The sequence below is a fragment of the Pavona decussata genome, unplaced genomic scaffold (assembly GCF_977016875.1).
Source record: "Pavona decussata unplaced genomic scaffold, jaPavDecu1.1 SCAFFOLD_386, whole genome shotgun sequence".
Lineage (NCBI taxonomy): Eukaryota > Metazoa > Cnidaria > Anthozoa > Scleractinia > Agariciidae > Pavona > Pavona decussata.
In genome coordinates this window covers 3,640,609-3,665,000 of record NW_028145758.1, presented here as the reverse complement: position 1 = coordinate 3,665,000, position 24,392 = coordinate 3,640,609, and the positions used below count along the sequence as shown (strand labels likewise).

General features: G+C 38.9%; 1 protein-coding gene across 2 annotated transcripts; it reads right to left on the bottom strand.

Moving 5' to 3' along the window:
- Nucleotides 1-2,024: 2,024 nt before the first annotated feature.
- LOC146451736 (uncharacterized) lies at nt 2,025-24,392 on the bottom strand. 2 transcript variants are annotated; one of them, XM_085098792.1, is made up of 8 exons: nt 24,307-24,392; nt 23,613-23,688; nt 13,393-13,460; nt 12,360-12,415; nt 11,613-11,877; nt 8,420-8,550; nt 6,837-6,895; nt 2,025-4,742 (listed from the first exon to the last, which is right to left on the bottom strand). In XM_085098792.1, exons 1-8 carry the CDS (start codon nt 24,347-24,349, stop codon nt 4,616-4,618), a joined length of 825 nt encoding a protein of 274 aa, XP_084954918.1. In that variant the 5' UTR covers nt 24,350-24,392; the 3' UTR covers nt 2,025-4,615. The 2 variants fall into 2 exon arrangements, with proteins under 2 accessions (XP_084954918.1, XP_084954917.1); XM_085098791.1 differs by lacking the exons at nt 23,613-23,688; nt 24,307-24,392 and adding exons at nt 20,754-20,818; nt 20,935-21,019.

Sequence of the window (24,392 nt, the reverse complement as noted above, 5' to 3'; positions counted from 1 at the left end):
AGAATAGACTTCAATCGCGTTTGTCGGCGCAACACGCTGTACAAACAGCATCTGTTCTACAGGCCACCAATCATTTCACTCTATCAACCGAGCTATCAACATCACCAGGTACAGTGGAATCTCGATTCAACGAAGTGCCAGGGGACCAAGGAAATTGGTTCGTTTTATCAAGGTTTCGTTCTATCGAGGTTCTTTTTCATACATTTTAAAAGGCCAGACTGGAGATACCCTGGCTCCAGAGGTCCCGTTGTCTAAAAAATATAAATGAGCAACTAGCATGTCTGTAGACAATAGTATGAACCTACTCTAGAACAAGCAAAGAGAGGAGGTTGCTTGACTGCAAGAGACGACGGATCGTTTCGATTGTTTCTTCCCCATATTTGGCTTAATCCGAACATCTACCTAGTGATTTGCTATAAAACGGAATGTGGCAAAACCAATTCTATTTACATCTAATTCATTCAACATAGGGAGGTTTTTAACTTAAAATAATGACGCATGTTTACACATTACAAATTAAATTATCATTCATTTGCTATTACTGCTGTGGCAGACATCTCATTTGCTAATCCAACTTTTTAAGTCTTGTGACTCAACAACTTCATTTTACGATAGAGTAACTGGTCGTTATTATGAGATTTTAGAGATCCATCACCACTCGCCTTGCTCTCTCTTTTTTTAGATTATTTATTTTACAACATGCCATTCCAGGGTGTGACTAATAATAATAATAATAATAATAATAATAATAATAATAATAATAATAATAATAATAATAATAATAATAATAATAATAACGTGCTATTTTAAGTTTCGCTTGGCTCACAGGTTACGTTATGCGCCCTGTGTTGCTTAATAATAATAATAATAATAATAATAATGGTAAATTTTCTCTTCCTTTTATTAAATTAAAATATGAAGGACCCTTGGACTGGGAAAGCTGTCAGTCATATAGCTTGAACAGGTTGAAGAATAGACTTCAATCGCGTTTGTCGGCGCAACACGCTGTACAAACAGCATCTGTTCTACAGGCCACCAATCATTTCACTCTATCAACCGAGCTATCAACATCACCAGGTACAGTGGAATCTCGATTCAACGAAGTGCCAGGGGACCAAGGAAATTGGTTCGTTTTATCAAGGTTTCGTTCTATCGAGGTTCTTTTTCATACATTTTAAAAGGCCAGACTGGAGATACCCTGGCTCCAGAGGTCCCGTTGTCTAAAAAATATAAATGAGCAACTAGCATGTCTGTAGACAATAGTATGAACCTACTCTAGAACAAGCAAAGAGAGGAGGTTGCTTGACTGCAAGAGACGACGGATCGTTTCGATTGTTTCTTCCCCATATTTGGCTTAATCCGAACATCTACCTAGTGATTTGCTATAAAACGGAATGTGGCAAAACCAATTCTATTTACATCTAATTCATTCAACATAGGGAGGTTTTTAACTTAATGTCGAAATAATTTTCCGTTTGCTTTGGTTTTCAGCTTCGTAAACTCAGAGGCACCCAACCGAACCGTGGTATTTCGGTCAATCCAGCTGGTAAATCGCTTCATAAATTCGGATTGAATTCTGAAGAAATAATATCGTTTTCCTTAGTGTACACAAAAGAGCCTTTATTTTCGCGAGTCTAATTTCTATAAGTTGTACCCTAAATTGTAATTCATATCCTATATGCACTCCTATAGTTGCAGTTCAAAACTTAACTTTTTTGTCGAGCATTTGTCCAAAGTTTACGGCGGCAAGATTATTTTGCCCAAGGGTTTTTCGGACATCAACGGACTGTTAGTGTAGAAGGCATCCACACTCAAGCGCGTTAATTTTCTTCATGTATTACCGGCATCAATTTTATCGTCCTACCTCAGTCCCCGTTAACTGCCAATATTTTAAACTATTCAGTTGCCTTCAATTCACGTCGGCAATTGCCGTTAATTTTGAACACTTTAAAGAACACAATCATTTATTTCTAGTATCCAAGCCCTTTCTTTAAACAGTCCGGCAGTTCAAGGAAAAACACAGATACGCTTAAGTCAGCATGCTTTAATTCGAAACCATGACATAGTCAAAATTAAACCACTCTACAATCTGTCACACGCAATAACACACGCACATACTGCAGTAATCCGGCTCATTATTACCAAACACCCAATAATTATTCTGCGACAATTCTAACTGCAACACTGAAAAAGACGTAAAAACTGGCTCCAAATCATGCTCTATGCATGCAGGAATACAATGAACTTTCTTATCACCTATTGTAGCAGTTTTTGCTACACTAAAAACTCGTTTCTCTGTGTGAAGCCCCGTGTCCAACGTTAGATGATGGCTGACCGATTTTTTTGTTGATTAAATGTTTTGCCTTCGATAAAAAAGTTTTGGGCACATTTCAAACAATGTTGGCGGGACGTTAGACGGCTTTTTCCCGCGCTTCCAATAATGTCACACAACAGATGTCGGATATGTTGGACAATAACATTTTAAAAACGTTTAGTTGGGCCGGGCTTTACACAGACATTACTTTAAGCCGTTGTCATGTACGCCGCAAGCGCATGCGCGAGTCAAACAGCGCTTAACTCAACGTGAAAACGGGCGATAAGAAAACTGGATATAGGCACATGGGATCAAAAATTTTGCTTTTTCTTGTGATATGCCCTTATGCTCGTGTCGTAGTGATTCCTACTGGAAATCAAAATAATAATGAGTTTGTTTGCTCCTTTCATTTTCATGTTTTAGGTTACTGCCATTTTCACTTGACGAGTCCTCGTGCTCTGCTTGTCCACGCGTGCGAATGCGTCATTTGAAAGATAAAGCACCACGTTTACGGCAAACGTGAGATTCGCGTTTATGTTTCCTTGAAAAAATTAATACACAGATGAGTATAGTGAAAAATAATTCTGATCTTTGATGTTAACGTAAAACAAATCAGTTTTACTAAGAAACTCAAAACAGCAAGCAGTAAATATAGTGTAAACATGATCTCGTGGTCATTTCTTCAATTTGACGTTCGCCGTAAACGTTGTGCTTTTAAAATCTCTCTATTAAGGCCAAGGTTTTCCTGGGATAAAAGTAGCACAGTAGTCCATACAAAACTCGCTCAAACACAACACACGGATAAAAGCATTTCAGTTGCGTTTGTCCGTGTGTGAATGAACCCTTTGCTTGCGCTAGTACAAACCAGGCCTTGTCTGTAATTTTTTTTGTGTGCGTGTGCTTTTTCTGTCTATAAAAAAAGTCAAAAACAGTAAAAAAAAAGGTTATGACTAGCGTCTTTTGCGGCCATTCCGCTTGTCTTATCCCTGGTGGAATGCACGAAATAACGTTTTCCAAGAGAACGCAACTCTGGTGCCTTTTTTAGGCAAACTAAAAATCTCCCAAACGACGAGGTACAGATGTTCTTGTAAAAACTGCACCGGTTTGGCTCATAGCAGGAAAATAGACGGTACTCCCCCCCCCCCCCTCCCCCCTCACAACTCCTCCAGAAGATTATAAGAGCGAGAAAAAAAACAAACAAACAAAAAACAACAACAACAACAAAGAAACAAACAAACAAAAGAAAAAGACACGATTACCGTCTACTCCTAATGTTGCTGTTTCGGAATAGCCTCAAAAGAACATGCGCCTTACCAATAAGATACTCCTTTGCAACTCTACTTGTCAATCACAACTGAGGGCTTTAATTGTTAAAACTCCACCGCTAATCTAAGTCTTGATAGGACTTCGTTTGCTTTTATACATGTTTCGTCAGGTTAGAATTCTTTCGATGCATTTTCAGTAAACAGAGGTAACCACAGCAGTAATTAATCCACCGAAGAAAATGTTTGCACAAAGATTGCCATTTCCGCTACACCTAACATGAAGCACCTTACGGCTACTATTGCCAGCGTTGCCTAAATTTTTCGACCAAGCAAAAACCAAAAAAAAAAAAAACTCTTGACAAAATAAAGCGTAAAATAAAAAAGTGGACGCCTTAAAACCTTTTTTTTTTTTCAGTCTGATTCAACTAAAGCACGATCTATTTGAACGACAACACCTTTAACATATTTTGTCCTTATTCACAAACACAAATAGTTTGGGCTTGGTTTAAACAAGCCCATCTTTCGCACAAAAGAAGCTTTTTTGGTGCCTTGTTCATGATATGATACCGACAGACAATTAGCAATCCAATGATGATTACTAAAATCCTAAACTCAGTGAGTATCCTTCTCTGTTTTCAATTATAGTGAAGTGAGTGATGCGACAAATCGTGTTAAAATTCACTAAGAAGTCCCTAAATTCCGTTAAATTTCCGAAGAAAGCATAAAAGTCCGGACTCTTTAAGTCCACACTGATCAACATGTATTTTCTCGTTACTGTTCTCAATATATTTCTTATGATACTAGTTGGAAGAATTTGAGCTTAAAGGGTGAAGTTAGCTGCGTGATTTCTGCGGCCTGACGCAAACATGAATACAAGCAAGAGCCATGATTACAAGCACTGCTATTCAGTGGGTTATAAAAGGAACAGACTTAGCTTCTATGAGTCACATATGCCCTTGTATTACGAAAAATATGCTACTTTAGTAAGGTAACCACGAAGCATGCCATCTCTTGCAGACTGTGTCTTTGATCCCTCTCAGTTTCTGGGGTAGTGACATGAACATGTAGCAATAGCAGAGACGTTCACTTGGCGCCCACCCTCAGAAACGAAGGCATGCTTCTTGAATGTGTCGCCCGCGCATTCAGTTACGGCAGGCAGGAAACTCATGTTGAAAAAAGCAAATGTTGTATACTCACATACCAGCTCAATATTCGATTTTTGATAAATAGTTTCTCTTAATCTCGCTCCCAGTACTATTCCACTCAACCTACCAATTTACAAGGAGAAAGCCCTGGGAACTGGGAACAAGGTAATCTCGTACCCTGATCTCAGTTGGTTCGGGAATGTCGAAATGTGAGATCTGGTAAAGTTCGATACAAGGCCATTTCTGGTTGGCTACCAGAATTAAGAATGCCTCATTCTAATCTGCTCTGTGATTGGCTCTTTCCTTCTGTGTTTGGTTTTCGCTCAGTTCGGGGAAGAAACAAAAACACGGAAAAGTTTTCGCTCCGATGAAGATTGTCATGCGATGTTTTAGTACATATATGCCGATCCATCGTACCGAAAAAGATGGCGATTGGTTCATTTACTCTTCATTTCAGATTTACATTTACCCAGCATACACAATGATGTGAGTACAGGGGCTAACTTCGCAAAAATTAAATTTGGCTTTATGTGTGCCTATTGGCTGCGTTAGGTTCGCAAGGTATTGTGGTAAAATATACATCCGCCATCTTTTTTTCCGTACGATGGACTGTTTTCAGCGTATTAAACCGCCAAATGTAACGCAGCTTGGTTGTAATGTGATTTTCCTTCTTTGGTATAATTGCACCGCCATCCCCCTTCCCCCCCCCCCCCCCCCCTACACACACACACACACATCTACCTAACAAAGAGTATGGTTTTCACTGAAGTTTTGACAGTTGTGGTTTGAAAAGTACGGGAGCCCATAAGGGACACATCTTTCCTGTAATATACCTCCAGTAACAAGACGTTACACATCTCACAAAATAAAATGCACTGCAAAATAAAGAATGGTAAAAGCTGCCTGGATCAGTGACAATTTTAAGCAAAAATTAAATCAAATCCCCTACGCGTTCAACTAGATCATCATTCACAACATCTCGCCTTCTATTAAAGACCGCTGTCTTGAGATCTTCGCTTCAATGTTCGTTCATTCATGACATCTATATGATGATGTCTTCTCAACATCAGCGTTATATGGCTGTACATAAGGCCTCTGTTGAAATAGCTCTCCATCAGATCCACAGGGCAAACTGTCGAGCACAATTTCATCACTCAGCTTTCTTCACCATGGCTTCGCTGGACGCCATGTTTTTCGATCTTAACACTCAGTCCAATACTTTGCGTCTACCTGCGTGCGCAGGACTTTTTATTTTGTTTGCAGCGTGCGGATTTGTTTTGTTTGTAGTGCATTTTATTTTGTGAGATGTGCAACTTCTTGTTATACGGAGGTATATTACCAGGAAAGATGTGTCCCTTATCAGGGGCACCCAACGGATCGTTTCGGTAAATTATCTGTTCGGAAGGCCCTTAATCCCCTACAATTTTCTAAAGGGAATTTTCACCACGAACTTTCGTGATATGGGAAATTTAAGGCCTAGTGTTTTCGGATTGATAAAAATGTTGATTCGGGTACCAAAAAAAGGTCAGCTAAGATTTTCTAAAAGGAAATAAGACCTACGGTTTTCGGGAAATGGACAAAAATGCCTTACTAATTTCGAAGACTCAACTTCCCCTAGAATGACCGAACAGATAAAAATTTTATAGCGCTGCCTAAAAAGAACTTATAGAGCTTTAAAGCCACTCCAGATCGCCTAAAATAACGTTTCAAAGGAGCTGAGAGGAATTTTCGTTGGGTGCCCCCGCCTTATGGCCTTCCACAGAAAAGGAATGTGGTTTAACTGACTTGTGTGAAAATGGATATAGCTTTAAGCTGTAAGAAGCTTTTTGCCGTCTTGTTAAAAAAATAAGAAACATTTAAAGATTAGTCCTAAGGCAGAGCTTCCTTGAGAAAACATGACCATGAATGTTGGTTAAAAAAGTGTCAAAATTCTTTCTTCTAATGACGCATGTTTACACATTACAAATTAAATTATCATTCATTTGCTATTACTGCTGTGGCAGACATCTCATTTGCTAATCCAACTTTTTAAGTCTTGTGACTCAACAACTTCATTTTACGATAGAGTAACTGGTCGTTATTATGAGATTTTAGAGATCCATCACCACTCACCTGTTGCGATTTCTTCCAGGACAGACGCCCTCGCTAACGCACTTGCCCATGTCCACCAGCTACAAAACAAAGGAACACTTTAATTTACTGAGGAATTAAAAAGCCAGCGTGTCCGCTTCAGTTCGCATAAGTCTGGCTTTTTTTTCTCAGAGACAGTAGACCCGCTAGACTGCAAAACAGTCGTATTTTTGCGTTGGTGTATCAACGAATTGGAGCCGTTAACCGCCATATGATTATCTATGATTGACAATAACAGGAGGTACAAACACAAATAATATTTAAAAGGTTTCAATGCCCGCGACAAAACCTTTAAAAATATAATTGTGTGTATGTACATATTGCATTATGTATTTCATTATTTCACGCAACACGCAATAGCTATCATATATCTATATTTAGTATAAATCTACTATTGTTCTATTTCGAATGCCGTTCTCTGATTGGCTGCGCTACTCTGCTATCTATTCTGTGATAGATAGCGAGTAGCGGTTTTCAACAAAATGGCGGCCGCGCCCTGATCAGCTATCACGCGATAGAAATCTCGAGCTCATAATCTAATTGTTAAATATATCACGTACGTATGTGAAGAAGGCTGGTATTGGCCAGTCGAAACATCGGACACTACTAAATCAATTCTACATTGTGTCGGCTTTGCTCCTTTTTCTGTATTATATTTTAGCCGATCAAATCGATATTGATTCAACGTAAGCCAGCAGAGTTACGTCCACGATTGCCTGCTACTTCTTGCTTCTCAAAAAATTGAAAAACCCGTTCTAGATAGGGGTTAACAAAACGAGCGACTACTTTGCAGTGTATAGTAGACCGTTACTGCTTGCTGAACACTGGATCTTTTAGCAAGCACACAAGGGGACATAGTCGTTAAGGATGGCTTTCTGTGAACAGAAGACAACTCCACAAATTGGCCAGGAGTAAAACTAACTGAACTTTTCTAATTAATATTCGTTTTTCGTTAATTTTTCGACTTTTTGTGTGTGTGTGTGTGTTACTTGTGATTTCCCTACCTCCCCTAAATTCTATTTGTTCTGTCCTTGATTGTAATAACTGTAATAATATTAATTTTAAAGTCTGGCCCGCCTAGATTAGCTCTCGCTACCTGCGGGCCAGTCTCTCTTTTTTGCTAAATTTTTGAATTTTCGAATAAACTTGAAACTTGAACTTGGATTGAGTAGGAAAAAGCGCGCGCGACACCTGACTGTTTGTACGCTGAAAAAATAACAGTAGGTATGCATTACAGCAGCAACAACAGTTGTATTGCGTAATACCACTCATAAAACGTCCATGTGTGAGGTTTCAAAAGGAACCTTAAGAAGAGACGACGACGACGCCTACAAAAACGGGCATTAGAGCCGATTGACCCTTTCAGCCCCAGCATCAAACTACATATTCCCCTCACTGTTCAGTGTCCATACATTTCTTATGGTATTAGTGGGGAGAATTTCTTTGGTGATCAATTTCTCTAACTTCATGACCTAGATGTTTGTTGAAGTATGATATTGGAAGGAAAAATTGAATGCTTGTCACTGTTGGGGCTAAAATTGAAAGGGTTGAATCTGTTCACGCACCTTAGTCTTGGTCGCTGTTTTTCCGTTAGCATCAGTAAATGCCTGTTCAGAAAATGCCTCAAAGTTTGACACCCGGTAGCAGTAAGGAGTCACACACGAACAATTCACAATCGTTGGAATGCTTCGAATCCCTGTGAGTAATAAATTGGCACGAACAATGATTAACAATTGGAGAGTGGAGAGGTTGGACTGGAGGACAACAGAAATGGTAAACTGAATGAAGATTAATAAATGGTACATGACTACAACTGACAATCATTGAAGAGTCTGGACTGGAGGACAACAGAGATGGTAAACTGAATGAAGATTCATAAATGGTACAGGACTTCAACTGACAGTGGAGAGCCTAGACTGGAGGACAACAGAGATAGTAAACTGAATAAAGATTTATAAATGGTAAAGGACTTCAACTGACAGTGAAGAGTCTGGACTGGGGGAAAACAGAGATGGTAAACTGAATGAAGATTCAAAAATGGTACAGGACTTCAACTGACAGTGGAGAGCCTGGACTGGAGGACAACAGAGATGGTAAACTGAATGAAGATTCACAAATGGTACAGTACTTCAACTGACAGTGGAGAGTCTGGACTGGAGGACAACAGAGATGGTACACTGAATGAAGATTCACAAATGGTACAGGACTTCAACTGACAGTGGAGAGTCTGGACTGGAGAACAACAGAGATGGTAAACTGAATGAAGATTTACAAATGGTACAGGACTTCAACTGACAGTGAAGAGTCTGGACTGGGGGACAACAGAGATGGTAAACTGAATGAAGATTCATAAATGGTACAGGGCTTCAACTGACAGTGGAGAGTCTGGACTGGAGGACAACAGAGATGGTAAAGTGAATGAATATTCACAAATGGTACAGGAGTACAACTGACAGTGGAGAGTCTGGACTGGAGGACAATAATATTAAGATGGTAAACTGAATGAAGATTCATAAATGGTACAGGACTTCAACTGACAGTAGAGAGTCTGGACTGGAGGACAATAATATTGAGATGGTAAACTGAGTGAAGATTCATAAATGGTACAGGACTTCAACTGACAGTGGAGAGTCTGGACTGGAGGACAACAGAGATGGTAAACTGAATGAAGATTTACAAATGGTACAGGACTTCAACCGACAGTGGAGAGCCTGGACTGGGGGACAACAGAGATGGTAAACTGAATGAAGATTCACAAATGGTACAGGAGTACAACTGACAGTGGAGAGTCTGGACTGGAGGACAATAATATTAAGATGGTAAACTGAATGAAGATTCATAAATGGTACAGGACTTCAACTGACAGTAGAGAGTCTGGACTGGAGGACAATAATATTGAGATGGTAAACTAAATGAAGATTCATAAATGGTACAGGACTTCAACTGACAGTAGAGAGTCTGGACTGGAGGACAATAATATTGAGATGGTAAACTGAGTGAAGATTCATAAATGGTACAGGACTTCAACTGACAGTGGAGAGCCTGGACTGGAGGACAACAGAGATGGTAAACTGAATGAATATTCACAAATGGTACAGGACTTCAACTGACAGTAGAGAGTCTGGACTGGAGGACAATAATATTGAGATGGTAAACTGAGTGAAGATTCATAAATGGTACAGGACTTCAACTGACAGTGGAGAGCCTGGGCTGGAGGACAACAGAGATGGTACACTGAATGAAGATTCACAAATGGTACAGGACTTCAACTGACAGTGGAGAGTCTGGACTGGAGGACAACAGAGATGGTAAACTGAATGAAGATTCACAAATGGTACAGGACTTCAACTGACAGTGAAGAGTCTGGACTGGGAGATAACAGAGATGGTAAACTGAATGAAGATTTACAAATGGTACAGGACTTCAACTGACAGTGAAGAGTCTGGACTGGGAGATAACAGAGATGGTAGACGGAATGAAGATTCACAAATAGTACAGGACTTCAACTGACAGTGAAGAGTCTGGACTGGAGGACAATAATATTGAGATGGTAAACTAAATGAAGATTCATAAATGGTACAGGACTTCAACTGACAGTAGAGAGTCTGGACTGGAGGACAATAATATTGAGATGGTAAACTGAGTGAAGATTCATAAATGGTACAGGACTTCAACTGACAGTGGAGAGCCTGGACTGGAGGACAACAGAGATGGTAAACTGAATGAATATTCACAAATGGTACAGGACTTCAACTGACAGTAGAGAGTCTGGACTGGAGGACAATAATATTGAGATGGTAAACTGAGTGAAGATTCATAAATGGTACAGGACTTCAACTGACAGTGGAGAGCCTGGGCTGGAGGACAACAGAGATGGTACACTGAATGAAGATTCACAAATGGTACAGGACTTCAACTGACAGTGGAGAGTCTGGACTGGAGGACAACAGAGATGGTAAACTGAATGAAGATTCACAAATGGTACAGGACTTCAACTGACAGTGAAGAGTCTGGACTGGGAGATAACAGAGATGGTAAACTGAATGAAGATTTACAAATGGTACAGGACTTCAACTGACAGTGAAGAGTCTGGACTGGGAGATAACAGAGATGGTAGACGGAATGAAGATTCACAAATAGTACAGGACTTCAACTGACAGTGAAGAGTCTGGACTGGAGGACAACAGAGATGGTAAACTGAATGAAGATTCATAAATGGTACAGGACTTCAACTGACAGTGGAGAGTCTGGACTGGAGGACAACAGAGATGGTAAACTGAATGAAGATTCATAAATAAACCTTTACATATTTTAAGTTATTATTATTAAGTAGCTTGTATGTTAGTTAGTGTTAGCTATACAGGACCCCTCAAGCATAATTCTATACTTTAATTACCAATAGTTTAAAAATAAAGGATGATTGTTTGATTTTTTTTACCCGGCATTACATAATAATGGCGCTTGCTATACTAGATCCCAAAAGCCACGTTACCCAGGTGACTTGGAATCATGATGTAGTTTATACTGCATTTTACAGTGTAAACTTTGGCTTAATAGAGCCCAGACTCATTGGATAACAACATGGTATATGATCCTTAACACCAGCAAAAACATGTGGTCGCCTGCCATTGCACTTTTTCACGTGTCCAGACCTACTTTTCCTGTGGTTTAATTGCGCCCTAAATCCGTGACTCCCGCAACAATAGAATTGAAGTACTAAGGAAATACAGACAGTAGTTGGACGCTAAAACTACTTACCGTTAGGGGTGGATATGCCCTCCGTTTTATTCCAGACTGGCTTGCATGGCTGATTATTCTCTCTACACCTTCCCCCGCAAACACCAATGTCGATGCGTCTGCTGTAAGCGGTTCCCGGGTAAAAAAGGACAAAGTGGGGCAGACGTCGACAAGTAGTGGACACCCTTTGACAGGCCTCAATGGTGTAAGCCTTTCTTACAAAGTAACCGTTAAACAGTAAGTGTCGTTCCTCAGTGCTGTTGCGTGGGAGGCAGTCGTAGAGGATCTGGCCGCCATTGTCAGTGAAAAATTGTAAATAAACAAACATAAATTAATACCAGAAAAAAACTCTCATAGACATTGTTTTTCTTTAATGAGGATTAAATTAAGTAAAGACCATGCATAAATAATACATCAAATAAATTAAACGTGCATCGATCGATTTAAACCTTATGACAACTCAATTTTTTTGTACCAAGATCGTATGCAAAAACTTTAATATATTTTCAGTTTATCAACAAATCAGTATTTATTTGTTCATTTAGTGCCTCTGAAAACCAACTTGAAGATACTTTGTTATGACCACGCAGTGGCAATTGCTTGAACCGGCCAGTTGGTGCACTGAGTTTGTGATTATTAAATTGTTTGTCTGATGCTTGTCAGATCTCGTTAAGATGGCATATCAATATCATTTATATACAGATTTATCTCAGTTTGAGTCAAAAGGGTTTTGATTTAGACAACCCAAGGACAATTCAAAAGAAGTACCTTAGAGGCCCCTGCTTGGCACACACCAATGTTAAGAGAGACAATGTTTCCTTTATCTGAAATGAAATTATGTAAAGAAAAACAATTTCTTTGGAGGTTCCAGGACAGGCCATTCAATCTCGCTTCCCACCATCCTGCAGGCCAGTCATTGCCCTCATATGTCAACCGATCCTGAGTATGCGTGTGTGGTGAATTTGGATTGATTAAGGTTCAAGTTCTTGCTAGCTTCCAATCAATACTCTCACTGATTTTAGTCATCTTGCATCCTGCTTAGAAATAAGAGAATTAACCTACCACTTGGTACAGTGAAGGCTCATATATTATAATTGATGTTGCACCTTCCACTTTTTAAGACGCATTCCTGGAACCCTAACCTAATAGGGCCCCCATGCAGCAAGGTACTGTACTTCAGAGGATGCTGACCAAGCATCCTAACATTAATCGAATTGCTTACGTCTCAGAAATTTTGCATGAGTGGATGCTAGGTGGAAAGGGCTAAAACATTGTTTTCTACTCATTCTCAAAACAATTAATACTCTTGACTAGCCAATCTATGTAGTATCACTGGAAGGGTAAAATTTTATACTGTTTTTTCGCGAACAAAAAGCAATACTATACTTCATACTGAGACCAAAAAATGGAATACCAAATACTTTGGGAAGGCACATTACACAGGGTTGTTTTACGTGGTATGTTTTCAAAACAAATGCAAACTGGAAAATGATGCGAAACTTTTAAATTTAGAGGACCACACACAATACACAAATAAACTGCTCTTCTGAATACTTTTCGCTGCGAGATCTCTTCTTACTAGTTGAAATATTGGCTAAATCAGATTAACTGCCCTTTGCCGAAGTGTACATGCATGTATGTCACTGAGCCCTGCAATCGAAGAGTTGTATAACTCGGCTGGGAGTAACTCAATTATCTCATAGCATTTAATGAACAAGTCATGGCATGACAGTAATATTATTTAAAACGTTCAGCTGATCCTAGAGAAGGTAATCAACGAAGACATTTCGTGGCCACTCACCACATCCGATCTCAAAGTACTTGTCACGACGCTCACACCCATGATGTGTATTAGGGTTCGCTGCAGCTCTAAGTAATGAAAAAATATTCACATCACTGAGTACAGACCTGTATGCACACTTGTTACGCCGCAAAATGTAATACTAACGCAAAATCGTAATAAAGTATTCCACGCAAAATGTAAACACTTTTCAGTGGCAAATGTAAGAACTTTTCTGACGTATAATGCAAAATGTAATAACTCACCAATGACCTGAATGGTATTTCAAAATCAGTATCATGATTCAGTGTATGTTCACCTATGCATAAATTGAATAACAGGTGTACAGGTTTTATTCTCAACTCTTAAAAGTTTCAGATCGGGGGACTGGCGTTCTCTTACCGTATCTACTTATTGTGACACTTAAAAATGTGATTTTTTTTGGTGCTGCGCTTATTCAAAACAATCACTTTTGGATAAAAAAAATGCATAATAAGAATAAAGAGACTCAGTTTAATAACTATGTAGATCGGAATCGGGTACAGTGGAACCTCTCCTTACGGACACTTATAATAAGGACACCTCTCTATTACAGACAGTTCACTTGGTCCCTGAGAGACCGAAATCCATTTAAAGTCTGCTTCTCTAAAGCGGACACCTCTATAATCCGGACACTTATTCCTGTCCCCTTGGTGTCCCTAATAAAGAGGTTAAAAGTGTAGTTACTACATCAGGGTGAAATCCCCTTCGTAATCTTCAACCCTAGAGTTTGTGAACAGGACATCCTTGTTTACTCGACTTGAAGTATTTTATAGGCGAATGCTTAAGTATCACAATTAAAGGTTATTATTGCGTTCCTTTATACTTTGAAGATATTGGTCCAGGATGGGTGTTATAGTTTCATTTCCACTTACAGTCAACTTCCGCCTAATGCAAACACTGCAATAATACGGAGAGCAACGAAACCCCTGGCAATACCATTCACGCCATTCTTGAGTTATTACATTTTGCATTATTACATTATGCATCAGAAAAGTTCTTACATTTTGCGTTGAAAAGTTCTTACAATTTGCGTTGAATACTTTATTACATTTTGCGTCGACGTTATTACATTTTGCGTTAGTATTACATTTTGCTGCGTAACATACGCTTTTCATTTCGTTACGCAGGGCTTGGTCATCAAACAGTGACTTCTGGCTACTTTAAAAAGTGTCATCACGAATTTGGCGCCAGAAACACTGCTTTTGTACTGTTTTCACACTCACCAAATCCGATCTCGGAGTAGTAGTCATGAAGCTCACACCCATGAAGTGTATTAGTGTTTGCTTGCTGCAGTTCTAAGTAATAACAATATTTAGCGTACATCGTTAAGTAGGGTATGTACGCTTTTCATTTGTTACGCAGGCTTGCATGGCCATCAAACAATGACGTCTGGCTACTTTTGAAAGTGTCGTCACGAATTTGGCGCCAGAAACAGTTTTCATACATAGCAATGACAGAAAGAGCTAACCTCATTCCCAGGGTCCTCCCTCGGAATGAAATGCAAGACGGCGACACTAGTTAGCGTTTTTCCTTGTGAGCCCGAGACATTTTGCATTGACTTTTAAAATTCCAAGACTGATGAGACTTTAAATGCGAGCGCAAGACGTTCAAACTGCTGGAAATTCGAATATGAGCTTGTACAGAAGTCTTACAAACGAGCCTTCAGTAAGCAGCAAGTTTTGCGGAATTCAGACAATTCAAGTAACAAGAAGACATCATTTATCAGTACAATTTCTTCAGCCCCCTCTTTCAGGATTATCTGGATCCGCCCCTGATAAAGTTAGCAATATTTATCTCATTTTTGAAAAGAAAAATCGTGCCCGTTCACAGGAAAGGTTACCCTGGATTCGGTTTGCAAATTAATTCTTTGACTTTTCCCAAGTTCACGCTTGGAAGAGCTGCCCGCTGTGCGGTAATGGAATAGACATATTATGTCTTATATTTCCCCGCTTAGAATGGAAAAAAAAAGGCCAACACTGGAAACAAAACAAAAACAAAGTGTAACCGTGTAGCATGAAAATTTTGCGGGTTCTAATTTTTGCAGATTTTGCGGATTGACCTCAATCCGTAAAAACAAGTTCCCGCAAAAAAACACCCGCAAAATAAAAAGCCTGCACAGAAGTTAATTTAATTCTTTTTTTTTTAAATGAAGAAGAATTTTATTGCACTACATAAATACTTATTACACTTTTCAAATAATAAAAAACAAAACAATACAATCTATTTATTGTTACATTGTTATTATCAATACATTACCATATTACACTTGTATATGCCAGAAATTTTTTACATGTAAATAATAAACACATATACACACAAAACCAAACCGCATAAGCCATTGCATTATTGCAGCAACTGTTACTTAAAGGCCCATGTTCACCCAAGAGGCATTGCGCTCTGAGCTGAATTTCCCGCAGTAAAAAATTCAAAAAAAAACCAGCGAGTACCAAATAGTGAAAGTAATCCACATTCGTCGAGCTTAATTATTTCCTGGAATATCACTATTTTTGTGTCATTAAGCTTTTTATAACATCCTCTCTCTTCATTTCTGTGGATATTTTCAAGAACAGTCTTTGTGAGGAAAGGAAAATTGTCCGTCGCTTCTAAGTACATCTGTAACATCTCGCCATTGACAATGCAGTTGTACAGTTGTTATTCCAAAGGAATATATTTTTCTCAGAGACTCTTCACAATATAGCTTTTATTCTGAAACTAAAAGAAGCGGGATGATTTGTTGTCTCCATGCATGCATCTGTTGTAGTGATGTTCCTGATTTCTACGGGTCTGACCTTAACACATAAGTTTTATTAGCTCCATTCGATTTTATTCTCCCGATTCATGTAAACAGCGTTGCAAAGAGATATAATAAACTGTATGGTTTTCTAGGTGGCGTTCCTTTTGTTTTTTCCTATTGGTTTGACAGGCAAATAAATTAAAATACTCAAGACATTTGCTTAGTAAGCTGCAGATTCATTCATGGCATCATCAAAGGTAGAAATAACTTCATGCTTGTGCAGTAGACCGGATCAGCGCTATATGTAATTTTGAAAGCGATATTAACTGAGCTGACACTGAGTGCAGCACTGTTAATTTCTTTTCGATCATGTCAACTTCAATAACAATTGAAAGGACCCTTTAAGATTACTGTTTATCTTATACAACAATAGGATCAAAATTTTCGGACAAAAATTATTAATGTTTCAGGGCTGCTGGCTGTAACTGTTTGACTGTTCCGCCACGTCGCTCAAAGGAACGAATGCAGAAAAATGAACCAAACCCTCAACTTTCATTTGCGGAGAATTTTATACAAAGGAGTACAAAGAACTTGAGCGCTTTGGGGAATAAATAAAACCAACCAGTCCGATTTGCCTGGTCTGATTTATTTTAAATACGTCAGGGCACTTTCATCCCAGCGGGAATATTCTGGTAAACCAATCAGATCGCAAGACTAAACAATAGAAGCGTTAATTTGCAAACAGTAATAAACACGCACAATGGCTATTGGGTGAACATGGGCCTTTAAAAAATTAGCTGAAGCTAATGTAGGTAGTAGAAGGAGCATATTGTTTTTGGACAGCTGAAATTAACTTTGAAATTTTTCAATGCGGTATTTGAATTTAATTTTGGTTATAAAGTCGGGAGAAGCAATGTTTCTTCGTTACGTTTCCTGATGTATATATCGCTTGATGAATAAGAGTGTGCAGTTAAATTTCTTTAATAATGGCATGGAGTAATTAAAGTTTCTACATAAAAGTTCTTCTTTGTTTGGAGTAAAGTTTTGCCTTATTGTTATCATTGAACCAAGCTGAAGACAAACAAATTTTTGTGAAGAGTTGAGTGAAGTGGCTGATTCAAGGAAAGCATATATGGTCAATAGAGTCCTACTGTTCCCCACAGTAAATACATTCTTCATTTGTTTAAATTCCGAATTTGTGAAGTTCTTTTTTTGTAACGACAATTCTGTGCGTAAATTTGAAAGTGAAATTTTTTCATTTTATTTTCCTTGCTGATATCATGAACGGAATTAAAAATACTCCATTTTTTTGCAGCTAAGTTGAGAGTAGTGTCCCAACGTACATTGGGGACCAGAATGCTTGTCGTTACACGTATGTTTTACTGTATATCGTGAGCCAATATAAACCTTTTGCCTTTGCTTCATAAGGTTGATTCCTACCTCATAGCCAAGATGAAAAGAAGTTACATCATTGATATGAGCCAGGGCAGAAAAAATGCATTGATATTGATTTTAAGACCAGGCGTTTTGGTATAGCGTTAATGACCTGATAAAATTGGAGAAAGTTAGTCTTAGTTAAGCCATATTTTGATCGATCCTTCGAAAGTCATTGAAAGGTAAGACACTACCATCCCTTTTCAGTAGGTCATTGATTTCTCGTACTCCTTTTAAGGAACACTTTTTAATAAAAAAGGGTTCACCACCAATTAGGATATCCTTTTTGTTGAACAAGATTGTGGCATGAAAGTCATAATGGTAGAATAAAGAGTTCTTAGCTCCCTAAAAAATTCAAGCATTTCTCTGTAGAACCTTAATTGGTAGATCGAGTAAATACTTGACTATGTAATTGCAGTTAAGAAGGAATCTCAGACCTCCTCTCTTTCTTAAACAACAAGAAGCTGTTATCAGCTTAAACTGGGGCCATATTTGACTGTGTTGTGCGTAAGCCTACAATCTTTTAGCAGGGATAACCTCCAGCATCGCTAACTCCCCCAAATCAATAGATACAGAGACATAGTGAGGCAACAAGTAACCACCAGAGAGAATTGCATTACTTTCAGTCAGAATGAAATACAGGGGAAAACCACATTTGTTAAGTAGAATACCTAATTGTGCTTCATATGGGTGCTGTAATTCCCAGGCTTTAATCCTTACGTTTTAACCTTTGATTTGAATTAGACAGAAACCATTTGTACATTGATTTTATTACTTGGGAATCAGATATGTATCTTTGTGACCCTGGGTTATGATGGCGCTAAAAGATCGCAATTTCTGGTATGACCGTCGCGAACGCCACATTTAAGTGTTCTATGCTTTCTACCAAATCTTGTGGTGATCGCTGGCATTGTATCAAAACGCAAACTTTTGCAAGCGTTTTCCGTCATCATTGTTCAGGTCCAGATATTTACAGGTCTGGACAGAAATGATTAAGTAGTCATTAAGAATTTCCGAGATACTTCTGTTTATGAATGCTAACGTCTTATTTCTTGCATCCGCCATCTTGTATGTGACACATCATTTGGTCATATACAAAGTTTTATGCATTATCTCTTGGTCAATCGCGACACACTAAAAAAAATAATAATAAGAAAGGGCGCGACCGAGAACTCAACTCGGTGCCTCACGGCCCGAGCAATAATCTGGTTACGTCTTCCGATTCAGATTTTCACAGTTTAAAATCCTAGGAATCCAAGCGTAACGATTTTATCATTGTCTCAACATTCAAACATATGTAGTCCACCTTTAGCAATTGGTCCTGGTAAAGTCCAGCTCTTCTGATTTTGTTTCGCTTATTTTTCCATAAGAACTGGAAAAGATGTCTTTTAACATTATCCATGACATTGTTTGGAATGTCTATATTGTATACTGTGTATACAAGAGGCAAGATTCTGAGTGCTTTAATTATTAGATCTCCAAATATCAAGATTTAGTTCAACATTGCCTTTAGGATCATACGATAAAGATATCCCAATGAATCTGGCTTAAGACTTAATGGTTTATTACAATTATTGTCACACTTGCCTAGCCACAATTACCCTTCATTTTTTCAACGTTTAAACGTAAGCTAGATATTTCCCCAAATTCTCCTAAAATAGCCAATGCCTCCTCAACCAAACCCACGTCTGCACAGAAAAGATTAGTATCATCTGCAAACTGGCTCAATTTAACTTCATTAACGTGATTACAGAGATTGATGCCTTTCACATTATCAGACTGCCTAATTTTGGAGAGTAACTAATGTTCGAGCCTGCGAGCCGGAGCCTCTTTTTGCGAGTTACTGTTTTTTTAACAATAATTTGCAATTTTCCTTAATTAATTCATCTGCAATACAAAAAGTGAAAACTGGCATGTACATTAACCCAATGCGCTTCTTTTTTTTCTTAATTCATTTGAAATACTCAAAATGAGAATTGTGAACTACGCTCATCCATTCTGCTTCATTTTCGCGGGAAAACAGGTCCACAACTGCTTGGCTATCTTGCAATTATATATTCATTGTAACCCACCCATTAATTTTCGCGCGATTTTATTGGCTACTTTACGTCACGTGGTGCAAATTCACAGGATGGTTATCACGCAATAACCCCCGCCTGCGTCGATATTTGCCCTCCTATTATTTCCATTGAAAAGAAACAAAGCCAGCGGAAAAAAGCCAGCTCAAGAGTTTCACCTTTTCATCTTTATTATTTTACATGTAGATTTCCAGTCATGTTTACAGCAAAAAGCTGGTCGCAAATGCTGTTCGGGAAAGTACAAAAATGTCAACGAAACATGCTGTCAACGTCTTTGAAAGTGAAGAAAGTTACGAGTAGACTTTCAGATTTAGTCCTACGCAAACTGAGTCAGTTCGTCAAATTTTGGTCCTTGTTTACGTGAATTGGGCGCATCCGCCATCAGATCAGCACTGGTTTTTTTACAAGCGGTTTTCACCCAATGTAAAAATTAATAGGAGGGTTATAAAATAAATAAACCCCTTTCTGGCTTGCTGGTATGTCGGCTGATAATGTCCTTGGCTGAGAGATTGTCCTCAAAATTTCATATTTGCCCTCAAAGCTTTGCTTCTCGGCCAAATATTCATTTTTCGGGCAATCTCTTAGCCGCGGACATTATCAGCCAACATACCAGCCGCCTGAAGGGGTTTATTTACTAATTATCACGAATACATAAAGAATGCAAAATGTTTCGCACAAAACGCTTCAAATAACCCAGGTGGTCCATCAAGAAATATAAACAACACAATACTTCGGACCATCAAAGGCTGTAAACAGACTTCACATCAGTCTCACCCTCAAAAAGATTATCAAGCTGGCGCGTGCTTTACAAAATTACACTTCTCGCAATTATCAACGTAGAAACTGAGTTTTTTTTGGACAGATTTTTTCGAAATATGCCACAAGTACCTTGCCTCGACTATAATTGCTTACATGTCTCTCTAATTATAGACGATAGATTTTGTCACAACATCACCGAATTGCGAAGTATCAAAGTTTGTGAGTGGATCCTCCACTCACAAACTTACATGCTTTTTAACACTGATTAACATAAGCCGAAAAGGTTTCAAGATTTTCAAGTTATGTGCTCTAAAGCATACGAAATGCTTCCTCACCTCACTGGGCAATCTGTCACCGGCACCAACTCTACACATATCAACACGATCAACGCCGCAAAACTCTAATGTTTCAAAGAAAAATAGGGGAAACTTATAAGCTGAAAATGGCCGCGTAATTTTTGTAATAGCAAGCGGTGAAATATCCGAAAAGAGGGAATAACACGTTTTAAATACTCACCAACACGTTTCTTTTCCTACGAGTCCGCCATGTTGCCTGCAGAAAGCATGCACACCGCATGTAATCGAACCACAAAAGGGCTTTATTTCCATTTTTGGACTTCTTGGCGGGAAATCTTGAGGGCTCACGGAGGCTCTGACTCGCAGATTAGCCAGGCATTAGTTCTGCCCTCAGTATAAAGAAGAAGGGAGATAAAGGGCAACCCTGCCTCACACTTACGGAGGGTTTAATTCAGTAAGTAGCGAAAAGAAAAACAGACAAAAAATACTCGATTCTAATTCGGAGTGTCCCACTGCGTCCTTGTAGCAAGATCTTCCCTCCATAAAATGCAGATTATCTAAGTCCCCTACACAGTAAATTCTCACCGGTGCTCCAGAGGGTGACGTTTTCACAGATACCTTTCCGTTCATAGTCCACACACTCAGTAGTAGTCGCTTGTTTCTGATATCATTAGCTTTCTTCACAATACTTCGACGATATGCTGTAAGATTTTCGTTCAGAAAAAGCCGAATTCTCTCCGCCCATTGAAGGGGCGTAACTCGATGGAAAAAGATCGGATACTTTCAAATTCTTAAACTTAACATGCTCTTTGTACAAATTAAATTTAACCTTGTGGCTTACAAATTTAATGATTGTTGGAGTATTACGAGTATTGAAGCTTGTGTGAAATCTCGATGTCTTCTGCTGGCTTTAAAACTACTTCTTCGGTGCTGGTATAAGCATTCGCAGGAATTCCATGAATTTCGCCAGGTAATGACGGAGTGACTGCTGAATTTTACAAGGCATTTTGGAACGTTGTGGGTGATCTTATGGCGTCTAGTCTTAATTACGCTTATGATCATGGCGAATTGTCGAACACACAGAAGCAAGCTATTATAACATTATACCATTATACCAGTGCTCATAAAAAGAAACAAAATAATAATAATAATAATAATAATAATAATAATAATATTAATAACGCGTCGTGGCTCCCTAATTACTGTCCTTTGTAGGTGTGTGTGTGTTTGTTCTGTACAAGTATCGTTTTCATCTGTGAATCTGTAACTAAATAAAATGGAATAAAAACTATTAAAATACAAAAAAAAACTCCATGAATTTCGAGCGAGTTTTTTCCTCGTATATTGTTCTAGGTCATACAGTTCTTCGCTTAAGCGTTTCGACTCTTCGATTTCATCTTCCAGCTTTTTCTTCGTGACATCAAGTTCTTCTTTAAGCGCTGGATTTGCATTCATGGAAGCTTCAAGTGTAGATTTCATCTTCTGCAAATCCTGTTTCTCCGATTGAAAAGCCTCCTTAAATTGGGCGATTTCTTCCTTCAGTTTTAGGTTCTCGTGCTGTATTCCAGTTACTTTGACTTGTATATCGGCCAACATGTCCTTTAACTCGGCCAGACTAGGCTCGGGAGGTACGTTGTTGGGTGTTTTCGTTTCATTTTTTGCCGCCATGTTGACTCGCTTCGCTTCGTTCAAGACGTCTTCGTCTTCGATTGATTCGCGAGCACCACGTTTATTTTTACGACCGTTTCTAGTCATCGGCTTGGAAAACTACATATATATACCAGTAGAGGACGAAAACAATTCATACTATCAGTGATATCGTTTTCAAGGGAAGATATTTGCTACGCCTCAAAATGTATTTCCGACCAGGGCGGATCCTCTCACGCTCTTCTGATTTCAATTCTTGAAACTTCATCTGAACAAGAGTATTATTGTTATCGACTGAAGTCTGTCTCATTGCCTTACAGTAGGGCATAGTTTGGAATTTTAGCAGACCGCACCCAGTTAGGTCTCAAAGTTGTATGCTTCATCTTTCACTCGAAAACCCCTCTGTATGCCTAGAAAGGTTTCAGCTACGGTAATTCAAACATCCATACTGCTTTCTTGTAAAATAATATACGGTGATACTGGTCGTGGCAAACCGTATTATTGAAACAGTGAACTTCATCTGAACAAGAGGGTTATTAATTGTTATCGACTGAGAATGTCTCATTGCCTTACAGTACTGAGGGCATAGTTTGGCATAGCAGGCCGAACACACCGTACAATAAAAGTTGAAAATGTTAAGGTTTCTTCCACTTAAATGTCCCGCTGCTTGAACAGAGCATCGGAAAAATTAGTCCTCAGCAGAAATTTCAGTCATCTCGAACCGCAAAAATTCGTTCCCGCAAACCACAAAAAATCGCCAATCCACAAAAGTAAAACTACCGCAAAATTTTCGTACTTTGATATATTCTATCGAATATATCAAAACTGAAACATTTTTGGTCTAATTGAAAGTTAAGTGGTTGGATGGTTTAGGTGTTCCAGTACAGTGGTTGCTGTATGGCCGACGTTCAGTGTTGTGTTGCAGTTGTTGAGTCAGGGTGTGGGGCATATGATGTTTTTGTTACATTTCTGTTGAGTAGTAAGTAGCCTCTAAAAGGTCAACTCAGTTTGTTGCATTTCGATCCGTTTTGAGCTTTTTTCATTTTTCGGATTATTCGTGGAAAGCGCGCAAAAGGTCCCACACATCGCGAGTAGAAGGCTATGGATTTGCTTGGTTCTCGGAAAGAGCCTACACTTTAAATGCGCTGGAATTTAGATTTGTCCCGTTTCAAGGTTTTCCCAGACCACATATCCTACGAAATAACCAGAGCCACAACTGAGTGGTACAGTGGTACAAAGAAAACAGCTTACCTTTTGGCCAAACAAAAATGGAAGACCAAGAAAAGAGTTAGCAGTTCCTTCACAGCCGTCATGTTGACCACAGTCACTGATCAGAAAATGAGACGAAAAAAATTATACAGACTGCTTTATAATATACATACGTTAAAAAAAAAGAACACTGTCAAAGGCGATGTGATGACCAATGCCGATGCGATCTATTTGCTTCCAGTGTTACGATAAGGATAGCACGTTACGTAACATATTCAAAATCCCTCCCAAACGATTAATTTTTGTTGTTGTTGTTTTTTAAAACACCTACTTATTAAATAAATCAACTTTGTTTAACGAGGGTGACACTTATATAATTAACAGCCTGACGACTGAAAAAACCTGTGGCCCTCGGATTCCAGATCGAATTGGAATTTGGAAATGTTGGTTTTTGTGGAGGGAGGAAAACCGGAGAACCCGGAGAAAAACCCTCGGAGCAAGGACAAGAACCAACAACAAACTCAACCCACATATGACGTCGAGTCCGGGATTCGAACCCGGGCCACATTGGTGGGAGGCAAGTGCTCTCACCACTGTGCCATCCCTGCTCCCCAAATACAGTGGAATGCACGATTTTAAATACGTGACTCGCAAAACCCAGCGAAGCTAGGGCTGGGTGGAAGGTTGATATCTACCTTGATTGTACTAACGAGAACATTTTAAGCTAAATACTTACAACATTGTCTCCTGTGTTCGACGATCGTCTGTAATATATACATAATACATGTCCAAAAATTTTACTTCCGTGGCGAGCTCATCCCG

Bases quoted from the DNA above. Each gene is read 5' to 3' on its own strand.
- LOC146451736 (XM_085098791.1), bottom strand. From the start codon at position 20,994: ATGCGGTGTGCATGCTTTCTGCAGGCAACATGGCGGACTCGTAGGAAA. The intron at 11,878-12,359 runs GTACTTCTTTTG...AATGGCGGCCAG, and splicing joins GCCAAGCAGGGGCCTCTAAG to ATCCTCTACGACTGCCTCCC. The intron at 8,551-11,612 runs GTAAGTAGTTTT...TATTACTCACAG, and splicing joins GGGCATATCCACCCCTAACG to GGATTCGAAGCATTCCAACG.